This window comes from Eretmochelys imbricata, chromosome 20 (genome assembly GCF_965152235.1).
Source record: "Eretmochelys imbricata isolate rEreImb1 chromosome 20, rEreImb1.hap1, whole genome shotgun sequence".
NCBI lineage: Eukaryota > Metazoa > Chordata > Testudines > Cheloniidae > Eretmochelys > Eretmochelys imbricata.
This window is the reverse complement of record NC_135591.1, coordinates 3,042,449-3,061,517: the sequence shown is the minus strand read 5'-3', so window position 1 is coordinate 3,061,517 and position 19,069 is coordinate 3,042,449. Positions and strand designations below refer to the sequence as shown.

General features: G+C 56.6%; 1 protein-coding gene across 1 annotated transcript; it reads left to right on the top strand.

The window, feature by feature from the left end:
- The first annotated feature begins 1,658 nt into the window (after positions 1-1,658).
- NEMP1 (nuclear envelope integral membrane protein 1) lies at positions 1,659-18,590 on the top strand. The gene is made up of 9 exons (XM_077838707.1): positions 1,659-1,785; positions 7,167-7,288; positions 9,721-9,940; positions 10,858-10,930; positions 11,448-11,541; positions 12,249-12,363; positions 12,977-13,202; positions 13,988-14,161; positions 14,763-18,590. The coding sequence occupies exons 1-9, from the start codon at positions 1,659-1,661 to the stop codon at positions 14,947-14,949; spliced, it is 1,338 nt and encodes a 445-aa protein (XP_077694833.1). The 3' UTR covers positions 14,950-18,590.
- The last annotated feature ends 479 nt before the right edge of the window (positions 18,591-19,069 follow it).

Here is a 19,069-nt window from a genome sequence, read left to right as displayed (position 1 = left end):
AGCAGGCAGGCGGACAAGGCTGGGCCCGCTGGCAGGGTGGACAGGGAGGGGCAGGGCTCTGAGGAGAGGGCCGGGGGGGCGGGGAGTTGCTTGCCCCCAGTGCAGTGAAGCACAGGTAGGAGGTGGAAGGACTTGGACCAGGGGGCGTTGTGGTCAGATGGCTGATGCAAGAGCCCCTAAATAACAATCCATCCCCCCCATGAGGGACCCTACAATAACAACCCAGCCCCTCCCTGCACAAGGGACCCTACAATAACAATCCAGCCCCCCCACGAGGGACCCTACAATAACAACCCAGCCCCTCCCTGCACAATGGACCCTACAATAACAATCCAGCCCCCCCAAGAGGGACCCTACAATAACAACCCAGCCCCTCCCTGCACGAGGGACCCTACAATAACAATCCAGCCCCCCCAAGAGGGACCCTACAATAACAACCCAGGCCCCCCCCACGAGGGACCCTACAATAACAACCCAGCCCCTCCCTGCACGAGGGACCCTACAATAACAATCCAGCCCCCCCACGAGGGACCCCACAATAACAACCCAGCCCCTCCCTCCACGAAGGACCCTACAATAACAATCCAGCCCCCCCACGGGGGACCTACAATAACAATCCAGCCCCTCCCTCCATGAAGGACCCTACAATAACAACCCAGCCCCCCATGAGGGACCCTACAATAACAATCCAGCCCCCCCACGAGGGACCCTACAATAACAACCCAGGCCCCCCCCACGAGGGACCCTACAATAACAACCCAGCCCCTCCCTGCATGAGGGACCCTACAATAACAATCCAGCCCCCCCACGAGGGACCCTACAATAACAACCCAGCCCCTCCCCCCACGAGGGACCCTACAATAACAACCCAGCCCCTCCCTCCACGAAGGACCCTACAATAACAATCCAGCCCCCCACGGGGGACCTACAATAACAACCCAGCCCCTCCCCCCACGAGGGACCCTACAATAACAACCCAGCCCCTCCCTCCACGAAGGACTCTACAATAATAATCCAGCCCCTCCCTCCACGAAGGACCCTACAATAACAATCCAGCCCCCCCACGAGGGACCCTACAATAACAACCCAGCCCCTCCCTCCACGAAGGACCCTACAATAACAATCCAGCCCCCCCACGAGGGACCCTACAATAATAACTCAGGCCCTCCCCGCATTAGGGACCCCACAATAACAACCCAGCCCCTCCCCCCCCGAGGGACCCTACAATCGGTTGGTTCAGCCATGCCTCAAACGTTGCCAAGGGGTAAAGTCGTCTCGTGATAGGTGGAGAGACCTGTCAATCAGCCTGGTTGTTAGGGTTCGGGCTGTATCGTGTTCTGATAGACTGGGGAAGCTGTCAGTCACCGTAGTTGCTAGGGGGAGGGTGTAAGGTTACGATGGGACTGATTGGTTACTGAGGGCTGGTCTAAGGGTTACTATGGGGCCAAGCTGTCCTATCATAGGTTGTTTAGCGTGTCAGTCAGCGTGACGAGCGGTAAGCGGACGCTGGGCGTGGCCGTGACCTGAACCGCTCTCTGATAGGCTGAGGGGCGCTGTCGGCCAGCTCGGTTGGTTGGAGGCGGGAATTTACGTCACTCCAGACTTGGGCGCTCATAGGCCCGCGGCCCGCCCGTCCTCCTGGTTGCTAGGGCGGGCTGATGACGGTGCGGGCGGAAGTGCGTGGAGCGGCCATGGCGGGAGGGATGAAACCAGCCCCGGGGCGGCGGCGGCGGCTCCTGGGGACCCTGGTGCTGCTGGCGCTGCTGGGGGGCGCAGGCGCAGCAGGTACCGGGGGGGCCCCAAGGGACCGGGGCGGGGGGCGCAGGCACTGGGATGGGACAGAGATGGGGACCAGGGGAGTGGGAGGACTGGGGACTGGGGGAGACAGGCTGGGGGACCTGGGATGTGGGGCGCAGGCACTGGGGGGCTGGGACTGGGGTGGGGGCAGGGACTGGGTAGAGATGGGGGCAGGGACCTGGGGTGTGGGGCGCAGGCACTGGGGGACAGGGACTGGGGTGGGACAGAGATGGGGACCAGGGGAGTGTGAGGACTTGGGGGGGCAGGGACTGGGGGGGGCGGGGGATGGGGCACCTGGGGTGTGGGGCGCAGGCACTGGGGGGCTGGGACCGGGTGGGGGCAGGGACTGGGGTGGGACAGAGATGGGGAGTGGGGGAATTGGGGGAGCTGGGACGAGAGGGCGGGGGAGACAGGCTGGGGGACCTGGGGTGTGGGGCGCAGGCACTGGGGGGCTGGGACCGAGTGGGGACAGGGACTGGGTAGAAATGGGGGCAGGGACTTGGGGTGTGGGGTGCAGGCACTGGGGGGCAGGGACTGGGGTGGGACAGGGATGGGGAATTGGGGGGGCAGGGGCTGGGGGAGACAGGCTGAGGGACCTGGGGGGGCTGGGGTGCAGGCACTGGGGGGCTGGGACCCAGGAGGGGGCAGGGACTGGGGTGGGACAGAGATGGGGAGTGGGGGAATTGGGGGGGGGGCTGGGACTGGGGGCTGGGGGAGACAGGCTGGGGGACCTGGGGTGTGGGGTGCAGGCACTGGGGGGCTGGGACTTGGGGCGTGAGGAAGGGAAGGGGGGGCAAGTAAGGGGGGGGATGGAGGGGAACCCAGGGAGGCCCAGAGTCTGGGTGTGGGGGCCCTTTCCTGAGGGCACCCGGCATGGGGTGTTGGTGAGCCGGGGGGATGCTGACTATAGGCCCATGGGGAACTGTGATTTTTTCCGAATCTTTCTCTCTTCTCCCACCGCCCTGACTCCACTGGCTGCCCCTGTGCAGGGAGGCAGCAGGTAAATCCCCATCACCCTGCTCTGTCCCCTTCTGTCACCCCATCCTGGGAGCTCCTTGTAATCTCATCAGCGCTGCCTGCTGCTGTGTTAAATTGCCACCTCCCCCCCCCAAAAAAAATCCTAGCACTCACTGCCCTGCCCCGCCCTGCCCCACCCCACCCCACCCCACCTTGCCAGCAGATCCAGGCTGTTCTTTGGGGCTCACATGCAGTGACTTGCGGGTGGGTAGAGACTTATGGGCGGTGGACCCAAATCAGTGAGACTGTGAACCCCTGGGGAGTTGGGGCGGGAGATTGGTGGGACAGGCGGGCACTGGCAGGCTGTGTACGGTGGGGGTTGAGACAGGGAAGGATGGTGCTGGTAGGCGGCATGGGGCTGGGTGGGGCGCTGGCAGGGTGGGGCAGGATCACCGCACAGTCTGGGGAATCACCTGAAGTGCGTTATGATGCACCGTTTTAAATGCCTCCATTCCAAGTCAATCTTGTGAGCCCCTCAGTGGGGGGACTCGAGGGATGGGAATGACGCAGGATAAAAGAGGATGTTGGCAGAGGATGGGGGACATGTTGGCACTGGTGGGGAGGCAGGGGGCATCTTGTCCACAGCACCTTGTGCTATCAAACCATAATCCCGACCAGGTCCCCTTGAGGTGCCACCATAATACAAGTATCCGATAATCCTTTCTAGTTGGCTCCGTTCCCTCTCCATACAAACTGATTGATTCGTCTCTGCGCAAGGTGGGCAGAGATCGGAGGAAGCGTGGGCTGGTGGGTGAGGCACTGAACTGGCACTTGGGTTCAGCTCCTGGCTCTGCCCCAGATTTCCTTTTAAGTCCTTGATCTTTCTACGCCCCAGTTCTGCAGCGGTAAAATGATGATTCTTTGTCTCCCACTCCTTCTCTGGTTGAGACCGTGAACTCTTTGGGCCAGACACTGCTTGTGCAGTGCCCAGCACAATGGGACCTCAGTCTTAGTTAACAACCTCTAGGCCCTCGCCTCACGGAAGTGTCAGAGGTGGCAAAACCACTTTCATTGGTTGGGAGGAGGATGCCTTTCTGTGTGCGCTTCCTACACATGCCGAAGCTAGAGGAAAACAAGCCAAGGCTTTTGATCTGTTTAGAAGACTCCAGAAAATTCCCACTTCAAAGCTAGAGAAAAGGAAAAGTTAAATCTATTGTGTTTTGTGTTAACTGAGAAGTTTGGGGTGGTGGGTGTGTGTGGGGATGGTGGTGTGCCCCAAAGCATGTTAATTTGTGCATTGAAATCTCTACTTCTGAACCGCACTCTTTGAACTGTGAGTTATAAACAAAGTGCCAATTCCTTCTTGTGATAATCTCACTTCGTGGCTATGTTTGTGCCTCTCTAAGTGCCTGAGGATGCCCCGAAGGTGCTGTTAGCTTCTGTGGGAGTGTGTTTCTCTATTCGTGTGACTGTTAGTTTCTCTGGGGAGCAGAGAATGGATTGAATGGCAATGACCTCTGTCATGGGGTTAGCAGGCTCGCCAGTCTGTTTGCCTTGGTGGAGAAGGGAGTAGGGTATCTGGAAACCCCAAAAATGTCGCTCGGGAGGCAGTGTGACCTAGTGGGTAGGGCACTGACTGGGCCTTGGAGACCTGGTTCTGCCACTGGCCTGCTGGGTGACCTCAGGCAAGTCACGTCCCTGCTCTGTGCCTCATTTTCCCCATCTATAAAAGTAAAGTGCTTTGAGATCTATGGATGAAAAGTGTTATAGGTGAGCGTGGTATTATTATTAACCACTAAGGATCATAGAATATCAGGCTTGGAAGGGACTCGGGGCGTCATCTAGTCCAACCCCCTGCTCAAAGCAGGACCAATCCCCAACTAAATCATGGATTATCATGACTGCCCTCCATCTAGGCACGTACTGCCCCTCTGCTAAAAATTGGGCTATGTGTAAAAGGTGCCTTGTTCGGTGTGAACAGGGCTGTGCCTGGCACAAAGGATTAACAAACATCCATTAATCCGTGTGAGCAGCACATGCTGTCTGGGCACACAACGTAGTGACTGTAGCATGGCGATTTTTAATGTAAGTCACGTTCTTTCCCTACTAAAGTTGTAGGTAGAGTAAAAAAAAACAACATTAAGCTATCTAATGTCTCCCCTCTTGGGGAATAACGCTTTTCTATGAACTTGAGCACGTTGGTAAATAGTTTAAAGTCACACAGCATTACTCAAACACCCACTCTCTGCAGTGAATCTATACGCCTGAGCCATCTCCGTGGGAGATATGTGCGCCTGTTGAGAAAAGACTCTCGGGAGCCTCTTCACAACACACGCATGCATCGATGAAAGCCTGGGGTTTGGCTTTTTCCTAAGGAGGCTAGAGAAGAGGACTATCTCCTTGCAAAGGCACTTACAGATGCCAAGCCGGTTATAAATCAGGAGGAGTTCAATGGAATATCTTTTAAATGAACAAAGTTACTTATAGTGACCAAAAATAATGGCCACCCTCCTAGCTGATCAGAACTCCAGTATGCTTCCCCTTTCTACCGCCATCCTCTACCTACAGCGGTGCTGTATTATGACAGAGAAGGTAAACTGAGGCATGGTCTAAGGCTGTAGTTGACTGTAAAGCTACATCTGGCCTTGTTCCAGGAGTGAAGCTGAAGTTGATGAGTGTTTCCTTCTGCCTGCTGAGTGAAAATGGTCCTTAGTTCACCTCACAAGTTATAGGACTCAGTACTGGCAGAAATGGGGGATCCCCCCCCCCCCGGCCATTCTCCTTCAGCCATAGACATTGGACCTGAAGCAGGAACTAATACAGGGAGGTTAGGACCTGTGTTATTCAGGAGATACCACATTGGTCCCTTCTGGCCTTAAACTCGGTGAATTTCTCTCACCGATATGGTTGCTGAATAAATTCCCCCAGGGCTGTCTCTCGCAGAGTGGGTGTGCTTGCAACACACATGGAGGGCCAAAGAACGTCAGGCTCAGAGCTTCTTGGGGAGGAGATCACTGGGGAAAAATGTCAGGTGACTCCGAAATCCCAACCCTGCTCAGATGGCCACTGTCAGGCAAGATACTGGGCTAAGTGGACCACTGATCTCGCCCAGTATGGCCGTTCTTATGTAAACTTTAATGAGGTCTATGTGGGATGCACATTGGGCCCTGATCCTCTTGTTGTGTTAGTGTAAATCAGGAGAAATTGCACAGAAGTCAGTGGAACTGCACGAGTGAGCTTAGAATCAAATTCATGTTTTAGGAAGGCTCCATGCAATTAGTCTCTGGTTGGTGTTTCCCTTGACCTCGGCATTCCCAGGACAGCTTGTTTGGTGCTGGTGGTATCACCAAGTGCCCGATCCCTAGTTTCGGGGGACGTGTTTGCTCTTTCTTAAAACAGAATTGCTCCCAGAGAACTCACTGCCAGAGTCCTATGAGTCCTGGGGCTGTGGAACTAGCCATGAAATCCACCTATTGCTTGCGGGAATGTTCTCTAGGTTCTAAGTCTCCCCTTAAAAACAAGTTTCAGAGTAACAGCCGTGTTAGTCTGTATTCGCAAAAAGAAAAGGAGTACTTGTGGCATCTTAGAGACTAACCAATTTATTTGAGCATAAGCTTTCGTGAGCTACAGCTCACTTCATCGGATGCATACTGTGGAAAGTGTAGAAGATCTTTTATACACACAAAGCATGAAAAAATACCTCCCCCCACCCCACTCTCCTGCTGGTAATAGCTTATCTAAGATAAGCTATTACCAGCAGGAGAGTGGGGTGGGGGGAGGTACTTTTAGCTATTACCAGCAGGAGAGTGGGGTGGAGGGAGGTATTTTTTCATGCTTTGTGTGTATAAGAGATCTTCTACGCTTTCCACAGTATGCATCCGATGAAGTGAGCTGTAGCTCACGAAAGCTTATGCTCAAATAAATTGGTTAGTCTCTAAGGTGCCACAAGTACTCCTTTCCCTTAAAAACAAGCCACCCACGATTGTTTCGTCCCTGGTGAGTGTGAAGAAAACCTGTAGCAACACGAGCCAAGGGTGAAGTGCTGTTGGGATGCCTTCCTGAGTCTGCAGAAAGCCTGAAACTGTAGCTCAGGGCCTTTGAGCCCAAACACCCAGTTCAAGTGCCCATCTCTTGATCTCGGACCCTTTCCCCAAAGGCCACCTGTTATAAATGCCAAAACTTCCAGCTTCCCTCGTCATGGTGCGCCGAAGGTTGGGGAAGGGGCCCTGTGAAATCAATTGAATTGATATCAAAACAAACACAGTTCTTTTAAATGAAATTAAAGAGAACTTCCCCCCCTGTGTCTTGTGCCGGACACAGGACAGGCTCGCTCCCAGACACGGATGGGTATAGCTGCATCGGGTCTAGTTTGTTACTAAATCTTTCTTATCCCTCTCCCCTGTCTAATGAAGGTGCTGAGAAGTCGGTGATCCAACTTGAAGAAGGGCATGTGAGCCATCTGACGTTCCCGCAGCAGTTCTGCTACACCAACGCGGTGATCCCAAAATGGCACGACATCTGGACCCGGATGCAGGTAGGAACCAGCGCCCACTTTGCCTGCTGCTGCAAAACCAGGTCTGCGTCTCTCTGCTGCCCCACCCCCATTATTTACATTCAAGCCAAGAGTCTGAATGAAAGAGGCTTTGTCGGGTTTGTGTGAACCAGCAAAAGAACCTCTCGGACCAAACCCCCTTATCTCTTTATCTCCTCTCCTTGGGGCGGGTGCGGTAGCAACAAGGTAAGGGCTGGTCTTTGGAGAGAAACTTCTTGCTTGGACCCCTACCTGTGTCTGAATGCTCCTGCTGCTGGCCAGTCCCAGATGTGTTCCCAGCCTTTGTTCCTTGCCCTTCTCGTCCTGTGGTTTATATGAGGTTAGGAGCCAGAATGTGCTGGGGCTGTACAGGCAGGAGAGAGCACAGTTAGGCCAAAAGACAACCACAGGTGTCCTAGGAATGCATTGTAGTGGTTAGAACCAGCAGGCTTGGTTTCAGGACTGCTGGGTTCTATTCCCAGTGTTGGGCGAAAGTGTCGTGGTGTGGTTAGAACAATGGACTGAGCGTTGGGAGTTCAGAGTTCTCTTTTTCCCCCCACATCCTGCCACTCACTCTTGTGGCCTTGAGCAAGTCACTTAAGCTCTCTGGTGTCAGCTGGAAACCGGGGATAAGGCCCGCTGCAGATGAGCGTTTTCTGGTGGGGAAGCCCTCCATGTTGCTGGCTGAAGGACACACTGCTGTCAGCCGTAAGGCTCCTGTTTCCAGCAGTGTCAGACATAGGCTCAAAGTAGGGTCGCCCTGCTGCTCGTCAGGCAAAGGAGCCCCGGGGTCTACTCAGGGTAGGAAAAGCGAGAGGAACTGCTGTTTGGCAGCTGGCATGCGGGGGCTATCAAAGGGCCAGTGTTCATAGTGATACTCGAGGCTTCGTCAGACATCAGTGCAGGGCTGTTCCTCCCCCTGACGCCCCTTGTCACCCTGATCTCTCCTGCCACAGCGGGCAGATGCTGGCCTAGTTTCTCATGGCGGCTGCCCTGAGGCTGCATCTAATGTTGGCAGAAGTGGCAAGCGTCTGTCAGGACGCTTCGTGTCACGGTTTCTCGGTCTGTCGAGATCTGCGGCACTATTCTTCACATCAGCCTCTTCTGGCCGGAGGTGGGGGGAAGGAATCGCATCAGAGAACCATGGGTTTTGTAATTTATTCCATAAAGCTATCAAAGGCAAAACTGCCTGATGAGCATGTCAGGGAATGACTAAAACAAGCCCACTGAGAGAAGTTTGTACAATCAGTGCTTAAGCTCCTTCCGTCTGAGAGACTCAGCAATTTTAACAAGGATGCTTCAATTCAGACCCCGGATGGGAGCATTATCCCCCAGTTACAGATGGGGAAACTGAGGCAATGGGAGGGGAAGTGACTTGCAAGTGCATGCAGGAAGCAAGCGGCAAAGGTAGGAACACTCTAGACTTTCTCACTGCTGGTTCTGTGCCTTGAAATCCTCCCTCATCCTTCAACTGGTCCCCTGAAAATGTCTAACTGAGACCAGGTCTTCTTGCAACTCACATTTTTAGATGCTCATGGCCAGGGTTCTTGCTGATGAGAAAAGGAGGCATTGAGAGAGAGTCTGCAGCTGAGACGTGAAGGCGACTGTAGGCATGCAGGTGCAGGATGTGGATACACTTCCTGAGAAGTCAGTTATTGGCAACTTGGGGTTCGCAGACCTCTTCCAAAGGGTATGGCACCTGGTCTAGAGATTTGCCTGTCTTAAGAGCCTGTTGTAAAAAAGCACAAGCAAAGTCAGTACAAACTAAAATTTCATCCAGGCAATGACTTCATTATACTGCTCTGTATACTGTACACTGAAATGTCAGTGCAATATTTATATTCCAGTTGGTTTATTTTGTAATTATGGTGAAAATGAGAAAGGAAGCCGTTTTTCAGTAACAGTGTGGCTGTGACACTCTTTTGTATTTTATGACTGATTTTGTAAGCAAAGTAGTTTTTAAGTGAGGTGAAACTTGGGGGTACACAAGACAAATCCCACTCCTGAAAGGGGTACGGTAGTCTGGAAAGGTTGAGAGCCACTGGTCTAACTGTTTAGCTAAGCTAGCTGTAGGTACATTTCCAAACTCACCAAAGTGAACTTTTGACTGTCACTTTGGTGAGTTTGGAAATGGTACCCTGTATCTCTAATAGCATTTCCAAGGCCGCCTCTTCTGGCAGTCTCACCAGATTAGCAGTGATTTCATTGTCCTGAGACCACTGATCAGGGAAGGGAACAAACCTGCCCCATGTACTGCGAGCTGACATATGGGAAGCCCCTCACAAAGTGCTAAGCAATATTTAGCTGTTAGCTGCACAGCTCCGATCCCCATCTAGTTTTGTCTCCCTCGCGCGCTGGCTTCATCGAAGACCCCGTTATGTCCACCCCTGCAGTGCAGCGTGGGTGTGCGAGTACCTCTCCTCTCCCGTCTGCAGATCCGAGTTGTCAGCAACAAGATGATCCGTGTCACCCAGGTGGAAAATGAGGAGAAGCTGAAAGAGCTGGAGGAATTCAACATGTGGAACTTCTTCTTCTCCTTCTTGAAAGAGAAGCTGAACGACACCTACATCCCAGTGGATCTCTACAGCGAGAAAACCTGCCTGAAAGTAGAGTTACTAGAGGCAAACACCAACTACAGCGTCGTCCTCTTCCGGTGTAAGCCATGCTGGGGGTCGGGCTGCCCCTCTCGGGGCTCTGTAGGCCTGCTCGGGGAAGGAGGTGCAATTCCTGCTAGGGTTAGGGTTAGGGTTACCTGGCTACTGCTGGGTGCCACGTTGTTTGGAAGAACCCAGCTAGTCTTACACGGGGGTGTCAGGGTGAGCACCCTGAAACTGCCCTTTGGGCCAATGGGGGAAATGGAGGAGATCTGAGGAGAAGGTTAAAAACAGGCAGGTGGCGGCACCCAACTCTGCAGGGAGCTTGGTCCGGCTGCTTTGGGCCTAGAACGGGCTCCTGGCGGTACCAGGTATCTGTTATAGGGCGTTATAGCACGTGTTAGCCCTAGGTCTAATGACTGAACCAGTTCCTTCTTTGCTTGGGAGGGGTGTGGGTGAGGGGCTGGGGGTGGGAGAGAAGCACTCGCCCAACATGGGCTGTGTACGCCTCTGGAAGAGAAGCAGGGTGCATCCATCCGTTTCCTCCAGCCCCAGGTCAGTTTGGTGCCACCCACAGCAAAGCCGTGTTTGAATCCTTGGTCTGAGATTCACCAGGTTTATCCAGAGTCTGGGCCTTGGGGCCGTTTATACTGAGACAGGATCATAGAATATCAGGGTTGGAAGGGACCTCAGGAGGTCATCTCGTCCAACCCCCTGCTCAAAGCAAGACCAATCCCCAATTTTTGCCCCAGATCCCTAAATGGCCCCCTCAAGGATTGAACTCACAACCCTGGGTTTAGCAGGTCAATGCTCAAACCACTGAGCTATCCAGGCATATCCAGCTCAGGGGTCTGCCTCTGTATGTTGTGCTGGGTATGTCCCAGCTGCTCCCCGTGGACTACTGGGACCGTGTCATGTGGGCTCCAGCACAAAGTAACCAGGCTGGGGGCTTCTCTGATACTGTCTTGTCTCTTTTAGGGTTTGACACCAAGCTCTGCCTGGTTTCCTTCCTGGGCCTGGTCCTGTTTTTCTGCGGCGATTTGCTGAGCAGGTGGGTCGCCCCTTGCTGGAAGACCAGACCACTGCGTGTGCCATACCTGCTGTCCTGTGTGCTTGACCCCCGCCCAATCTCTGTGTTAATGGCCTGGGCAACACAGAGGAAACGTGACCTCAGGGATGCTGCTGCGGCCAGGTGCAGCAGGGCACCTCGGAGCGGTGCCTGCCCCAGCCTAGCCTCTGTCCCTTAATAGCTATGTAAACCAAGGGCTGCTAACATCCACAGCTGGGAGGCCGCCTACGAGCTCTCAGGCTGTGGCCTGGTGTCCCGGCAGTTAAATCAGGGGGATCATCTCCCAACACTGCAAATCCCCTTGGCTCAGCCATGGAGCTTGGCTTTGCGCAGGCTGCTCTTACCAAGACACAGTGAACGCCACCCTAGCTCCCTTTTAATGATCCCGAGGCGCGTTGGCTTCCTGCTCTCCTGGGTGTGTCTGCTTGAAGCTCTGTTCGGCGTGTGTTTGTGCGGGTGGACATCTCTCAAACTCACCCGCCGTGCGTGATCTCCGCAGGAGTCAGCTCTTCCACTACTCAGCTGGGATAAGCATCGGCATGCTGGCCTCGCTGCTGATCCTCATCTACGTGATGGCCAAGGTGATGCCCAAGGTGAGGCTGCAGTCCAGGTCTGGGAATCGGGTGCTGCTGAGTGCGATGGAGCTGGAACTGACCACTCGGCAACTGGCGGGTTCAAGGACCGTGCCAAACTGCTGTAACTTGGGAATCTGGTTACAAACTCCCGCCCTCTGAGGCTCTCGGGTCCGGTCTATGCTGGGGGGAAACTCGAAATAGCCTTTCAGGGCCCAGGCCCCAGAGGCAGGAATGCTGGGGTATGGTGGTTCCGGTGTCTAACCCCTGCTCTGAGCAAGGTAGTCGGTGGTTAAACCATCGCACTCGGCTGTAGCTCACACAGGTGGTAGCGGGTATGCAGAGACACACGCTAGTGCTAAAAACCCGCCGCCCCAGTGTGGAGGTGCTCTGGGTGTCAGGAGAGAGGAGGGAAGAACACCCACCCGGTCTGGCTCGTGTACGGTAGCACACCGCTGAGTTCAGGGCCCACTTGAGGCTGCACAGTGAGTGATGGGCAGAGTCTGCAGTCGAAGGAGGCAAGGGGTGGGAGGGGAAAGCGGCCAAGGACCAGAGCCCCACAGATCTGGGAACAGAACCCAGGTTTTGTACCTGGCCCGCTAGGCTACGCTGCCCTTTGACATAGGGCCTGTCTAGCAAACAGTCTTTCCCTGGGGTGAACATCAAACAGCGGCGGTTTGGCTCTAGTAGACACGTGTCTTATTCTTACGTCTTTCCATCTGCCCTAGAAAAGTCCCATCTACTTCATCCTAGTGGGAGGCTGGTCCTTCTCCCTCTACCTCATCCAGCTGGTCTTCAGAAACATACGAGAGATCTGCAAGTCCTACTGGCAATATCTCCTGGGTGAGTGTGTCTCGGCACCTACCGCTGCCTTACGCAAAGGCTGTTTGTATGACGGCGGCATGGGAGATGCTGGGACTTCCACGCCCGTCTGCCTTCTACGCAGCTACAAACGGGGCTGTTCAGCTGCCGGCGGCCACTTCCAGGAAAGTGTGGTGGGAGGAGGGGGAGGCGGCCTGTCTGAGCAGCACCTTGGATTTTACTGCTGCAGATCTGCCCAGCTTAGCCACCCGAGCCGAGCTCAGCAGCCCCTGTCCAAATAGGATTTAGAGTCATTTGACCAGGAAGGGACCGGGGACTGTAGGAGCAGTGACGCCAGCAGCATGGGGACGGGGAAGGAGCGGTTATGTGGTGCCTGCTGCATTGAGCACGGCCAGCGTGGCTGTGCTCAGCGCTTCCCGGAGCGGGCTGCACCAACGGTCGGGATGCTTCCTGCCCTGCCTGCTCCGTGCAGTCCTCGTTCTGTGGGGCAGGCGTGGAATTCCTGGCTGAGTTCGCAGGGGGTCTGGCCGTGAACTTGCTGATGAGTCTGTGAGGGACCCTGGGCCCGAAAGGAGGCGGAGGTGCTGGGTGTCCGTCCTGTTCATAGCGGCCTCCGTTGACTTCCCTCGCCCAGGCTACGTGCTGCTGGTGGGCTTTGCCAGCTTCGCCGTCTGCTACCGGTACGGCCCGCTGGAGAACGAGCGCAACATCAATCTGCTGACCTGGAGCTTGCAGCTCCTGGGCCTGCTGCTCATGTACTCGGGCATCCAAATCCGGCCCATTGCCCTGGCGCTGATCGCCATTGCCGTCTGCACCAAGAACCTGGAGTACCCCGTCCAGTGGCTCTACGCCACCTACAGGTGATTCCAGAGCTCCGGGCGCGCCAGCTGCTCCAGCCACAGGGTCTAGGCCAGCCACCGCTGGCGGGGAGGCAGCGAACGGCCAAGCAGGAGTCATCTGGTCCAGGCTAAGGAGCCAGCTGGCTCTGTTAACAGGATGGCCGCGCCGTAGTGTGGCTGAATGAGAGTAGGGGATGCAGGGCCCTGGGTGCATTTGGCTAAAAAGGGAGTTCCCAAGCCAGAGACGGGGCCTGGTTTTGGCCGACACAGGGTGGGGAGGGAGGGATCGGCTGCATGAAACCTGAGCCCGGGAGCCAGTTGCTCATGCTTGGACGTTCATCCTTTACCAGAGGGGTCTCTGGCCAAGGGTCAGGAGCCCGGTTAGACTTTATGGCCTCGACTAAACTGTCCAACCCAACCTGGCCACTGTGTGGCGTCAACACCTGCTTGGTGGTGGATGCTCTGGTCTTTAAGAACTGAATTTTCTCCTGTGTCCTCGCTGTTGCCTGGGGGTGTCTCTGTGTTCTGGGGCATGATGGGGTCACCCCTCTTAGGGCAGCGGTGACCAGCTCTCTGCCTCTGGTGCCGGTGGGGAAGCCGGCTTCCAAGCAGGGCTCGGCAGAGTTAAACAGGTGGGCAGAAAGCTTCATAGATCCATTCAGAGCCTCTGGCCCAGGCCAGCGGATTCCAGCTGGTAACTTCTGCTTCAGGCTCCTAGCTCCTCAGGTGCCCCAGCAGCTCTCCGTAAGGACTGAGCGCAGCCTCGAGGCAGGGAACTGCGGCTAATGCCACCGCTCTGCTGGCAGGAAGGTGCAGAAAGCCACAGCGAAGCCGAGCCCCCCTCGTCTGCTGACCGAGGAGGAGTACCGGCTCCAGGGGGAGCTGGAGACGCGCAGGGCCCTGGAGGAGCTGCGCGGATACTGCAGCAGCCCAGAGTTCTCCGCCTGGACTATGGTTTCCCGCATCCAGTCTCCGAAGAGGTAAAACGCCCTGGGGGTGCCGGCAACCCCCTTACGGTGCCCCCTGCCAGGGGGCCGCGGCTCTGCGCACGTCCAGGCGAGGGCTGGCTGCGCCCTGACTGGGGCAATCTGTACTCTTCCAGCAGGGCAGCCTGCAGCTAAACTCCATACCTGCCAGGGCCGTAAAAACTCCCGGGGGTGCCAGGTGCAGTCTGTCCTGACTGTGCTATCAGCAGCTAGCATCGTTCGGGTATGTGTTAGCAGGGCCCGGAGCAGCTGAGCCTTTCATTGGCTGGGTGGCTGGCTCCTCATACTGGCCTAGCCTCATGCCTAAGTGACCCTGGTGGGCTGGGCTGGGCTGGGCTGGTGGCTGGGACAGCAAGGCAGGACTTGCCAATTCTAGTGCCAGCTCTGTGTGACCTCGGGCCAATTGCTCCCGTACCCCTGTGCCTCAGTTTCCCCATGGGGTTACTAATTCTTCTGTGGGGGTTGAGGCTTAATGGTGTCTAGGACCTTTAAGGGACATAATGGCCATACTGGGTCAGGCCAGTGGTCCGTCTGGCCCTGTATCCTGTCTTCCCACAGTGGAAGTTAATTGCTCCCCATCCTCGTTCACTTCCAGGTTTGCCGACTTTGTGGGCGGTGCCTCCCACCTCACCCCGAACGAGGTCTCTGTCCACGAGCAGGAGTACGGGCTGGGGGGCTTGTTCGTGGAGGACCAGCTCTTTGAGGAAGACGAAGACGACTCCTTCGAAGGGGAGGGTCATGCAGGGTTCTCCGTGTCCCAGAACCACCTGGGCTCTGAGTGAGGGAGCCGTGCGGACGGATTTGGTGGTGGAGCTGCAGGATACAATCCCCGCTCTCTGAGCGCCCCCATGAGTGCGTGTGTGTATAAAGCCCAGTCTGTCCGTGCGAGTGCACCAGAGCCAGCCAGGCTGGCAGCGCCTCCTGCTGGAGCCAGTGACATGGGCAGTCGGGATTGAACTCCACCCGTCTAACCTGGCAGCACTTTGCCCTCTGGCTGGCACCAGACCTGGTCCCTCTCCTGCTGCACAGCACTTGTCCTTTTCCCAGCTTTCCCCAGCGGGGGAGATACCGAAGAAGGGGCGGGGAAGGGGTGTTCTGGGGGCACTTCTCTTCTGGGGAATCCACATGTTGCTTTGCAACTTGCCAGCAGAGCTTCCCCTAGCCCTGTCTGGGGCAGAGAGGAATAGGGGCTGCTTGTCTGAGTCGCCCCAGCCTGACTTCAGTTGGACTGGGAAAGCCCCCCCCTCCAGCCTTCCCAAACCCGAGCAGGGTCTCTGTGGGGCAGGAGGGTTCTGCACAGGCCTGTGTTGTCTGTAGGGCACAGCGTCCAAATGGGACTCGTACCACCCATAACGTGGGGTGAGTCCCCCCCGTCTCCTGCTTGCAGCACTCTGGGCCTCGTTCAGCCACAGAGACAATTTCATTCTCCTGCTCCCCTGGGCCTCAGCTGTGCAGGAGGCGGGCAGCACCCGGGTGATGGCAGGGCAGTGGTGAAGAGCAGCTGGCATGCCTACAGGCTGCAAGAGCGCTCGGCTCGCTGCCCATAGCAGGGTGGCTTTCCTGGGGCGCAGGGGTCCCCTGCCTCAGGTGCTGAGCTGAGCCCAACTGAAGAACTCAGCCCCTTTTCTCTGTCCATCCTGCCCCCAGTAGGAAAAATAACCCCACTTTCCACTGGCCCCTGCCCCCACCTCACTGTCCTGTGGCTACGGCTCCTGGACTGCTGCCCACTGCTGGCTGTCAGCGGGCTGGGGCGTTAGCTGGTTTGCAGGCCGGCGTGGGGGCGGTGGGAAGAGGCCGGCTGCCTGTGGGGAGAGCAACTTGATCTCTTCCTCCTCCCACTGGGAGCCGGCTTTGTTTGCACAAGAGGAGAACTTTAGACTTGCTGTAGTGACAGGTGCGTGCAGGGCAGCTGACTTCCTGTTCTCCTGCAAGGAAAGGCTGCCAGCTCCCCGCCCCGTAACGGGTACGGGGGCAGGAACGGCATCTGTTCGTATGATCACCAAAGAGGACCGGAGGCCTCCGGGCGGTCAGCACCTCTGCTCAGCCCCTTTAGGGAGCCAGGGGGGCTTCGAGGGCTGACCCCATGGCTACAGGCGAGGCTGCTGGGCCTGCGCTGCCAACCCCTCCCCACCGTCTCCTGGTGCAGATCTTTATTTGATGTGGGCCGTGCCCCTGCAGCCGGTGGCTGGAGCGCCAGGCTGGCTTCCCTGTTGGTGCGGCCCAGGATTGGGACTGCTAACGGCCCCACTTAGGCCCAGCACCCTTGAGCGTCTCCCTGTGGACATGAGGAAAACCCTGGCTTCAGGATTTGTGTCTGAATGCGTCCTTCTCACCTGCTTTGGTTGTGGTTCATTTCCTTACGTCCACAGTGCTCCACAGCCAGAGACACTTTCCCTGCTTAGGGCCTGAGCAGGTGCCCCCATCTCTACCATGTCAGCATTATTCACGGGGCTCCCTGAGCCCCTATTCTAGGCCCGACCCTTTCAGCCTTCTCTGCCCAGGAAGTCCCGTGCTAATGCAGTGCACGGCGAGGTATCCCTGTCCCCCACAGCCTCCGGTTCGGCTCCACATCCCCTCTAACCTGTCTGCAAGCGGCTGGGTGGCCTGGCACATCCTGGGACGCTCCTGCCTGACCTGCTTCCATCTTTGCTGCTCCCTGGAGGAGTCCAGTCCCCTGAGCTGGGAAGGTAGTGCTGCTAGCCTGGGTTCCCTGCGGGCAGGGGGGAGCCTGAGCTCCTTGTGGGGCAGGAAGCCCGCGGGGGCTTGGCTGCACTGGGAAAGGGCAAGTCCCTGAACTCAGACCTGAAGAGCAGGGAGCAGAGGGAGACGCTGGCCCAACTCTCTCCAGATCCGGCTGTGTGGGGTGAACGTGGCGGCAGGTGAGGGGCTGCAGCCGAGCCCTCGGCCTGGCGTGGTCTCGTTCACGCCGCAGGTTCTTTGCCGGAGCAAAGGGGTGTTTGGAGCAGCTAGTTCTGAACCGCGGGGCCAGGGACTTGGCCGTGCCTGAGGCTTTCCATGCTGCGTAGCCCATTCAGATGCATTGTAGTTAATGGGAGCTATGGGGCGAAGGGCGGGATTCTGAAGTTACCAGAGTGATTTAGGAGCACAAATCCCATTGATTCCAGCAGGGCTCGTGCTCCTAAGTCAATTGGGTGCTACTGAAAGTCTCCCCAGGATCGCTGCTTTGAAACCCGCCCCGTCGCAGAGTTCTCTTTATTTCCAAGAAGCTTCTCTTGGTAAATATAGCGAAACGAGCTCCTGGCCCCCAAGTCTGTCGTCTCTTGCAGTGATGCGCTCGAGGGTCTGCTTGGGGCTGGGGGAGAGACCCGCTAAACTAGGGGTGAGCTAAATGGTCAAAACCACTAGTGATGGGCAGGGGGCGTCCAACCTGCCACCCTCAAAGGAGTCCGACTCCCACTCTCTCTTTTTGCAAATCAGGCCCCTTTAAGTTGCAGCTGGCCCCCAACATCCCCACTGAACCCCGAAAGCCTGGAGGTTGCTTGTGCCTTAGCACTGAGCCAGTGCAGAAAGCAGCTGAGGTGTAGAGCCGCCGGGCAGGACTGTCCTGTCTCATCTGATGTGCGTTCATTTCATGACAGTGGCCCCATGTGGGGCTTGTGTGACTATGCACAGTGTCTGGTTGTGAGCCAGAGTGAAAATGGAAGGGGACCAGGCCTGTGTGGAACTTGGCCCTTAGAAGAGAGCCGGGCATTTCCTGCTCGAGGGCTGCAACGTGCCCCAGGGCTCAGTTAACCCTTTGGCACTGGTGTCAGTGGGCAAGGCTGGCTGCCCGCCTGCCCTAGGTGGGGTAGGCTGCAGCTGGCCTGGATTGCCCATCCCCTCCACCACTTCTAGCTCTGAACTCAGAGCAAACTGCGTCCCAGCCTCTGCCTCCGTCGTGGGAGGTGTGTGGGCCTGGCTGGCAAGGCCTGGGTGACAGGCCTTCTCTTAAGCACAAATGGGGGGAGGGTGCTCCTCAATCTCTATGCAACTATCTGAGCAATAACTGCCCTTGAGTGGCGCCTCTGGGGAAAGTGCTCCCCGCAGGGCCCGGATCCTGCTTGCTCCCCATGAAGTAATGTCACAGCAGTGAGCTTTCGTTCATTGTTGGGCCAGGCACCGCTGCAAAATAATCAGAGTGGCGGGGCACGCGCGGTCTGCAGGAGCAGCCCGTGCAATGCAATCCGGCTTGGCACTGCCTATAAGCCGCGTAACTGCTGGAGGTTATGGCCACGCTGGGTAATTCCCAGTTTAATTTTAAATATTTTCTTTTTGTTGCTGCGCCCCTTTTATTTCCCGCTCCCTGCTGTTGTGAAAAGCCAGCTCTCAGTGTTAGCCGCTGCAAGCGGCCACGGAGCCCAGAGTTTAGTTTTCTTGCTGTTGTTAATGCCAGTTCAGAATTTTAATAAAGTTTGTTTTTGTAGCCGTGTGTGTGTTAAACAAGGGTGTGAAAGCGGCGGTTCGGCTCGGAGCAGCTGAGAGGCTGGACAAAGCTGTCGTCGGTCGGTCTATCGCACAACCAAGGCTCATCAGCGGATTCCTTCCATCCCCTAACAGCCCCTGGCTCTCGTATCCTGCCCGAAGCATTAGGGGCCCCGTGGGTTAATGCTCTGGCTACTAGGGTTCTGCACCCAGTGTAGGTCACAGCGGGGAGGGTGTGAGGCAGGCCTGGGCTGGAAGAAGGGGGGCTCCAGATGGGTTAAGAGGTGCTGGAAGGACAAATCCCAGGTGCAGCTCAACACGAGTGAAGTGATTTTTTCCTCCTGGCCTGACTCTTCTGTTCCCATCCGCCGCGAAATCATTACCGGCCTCGCACACGGTGGGGGAGGTCCGAGCTTTTATGGGACCGACTTCTGGGGGTGAGCGAGACGAGCTTTCAAGCCCCCACCGAGCTGTTCTTCA

Bases quoted from the DNA above. Each gene is read 5' to 3' on its own strand.
- NEMP1 (XM_077838707.1), top strand. From the start codon at position 1,659: ATGACGGTGCGGGCGGAAGTGCGTGGAGCGGCCATGGCGGGAGGGATG. The intron at 1,786-7,166 runs GTACCGGGGGGG...TGTCTAATGAAG, and splicing joins GGGGGGCGCAGGCGCAGCAG to GTGCTGAGAAGTCGGTGATC. The intron at 14,162-14,762 runs GTAAAACGCCCT...GTTCACTTCCAG, and splicing joins CGCATCCAGTCTCCGAAGAG to GTTTGCCGACTTTGTGGGCG.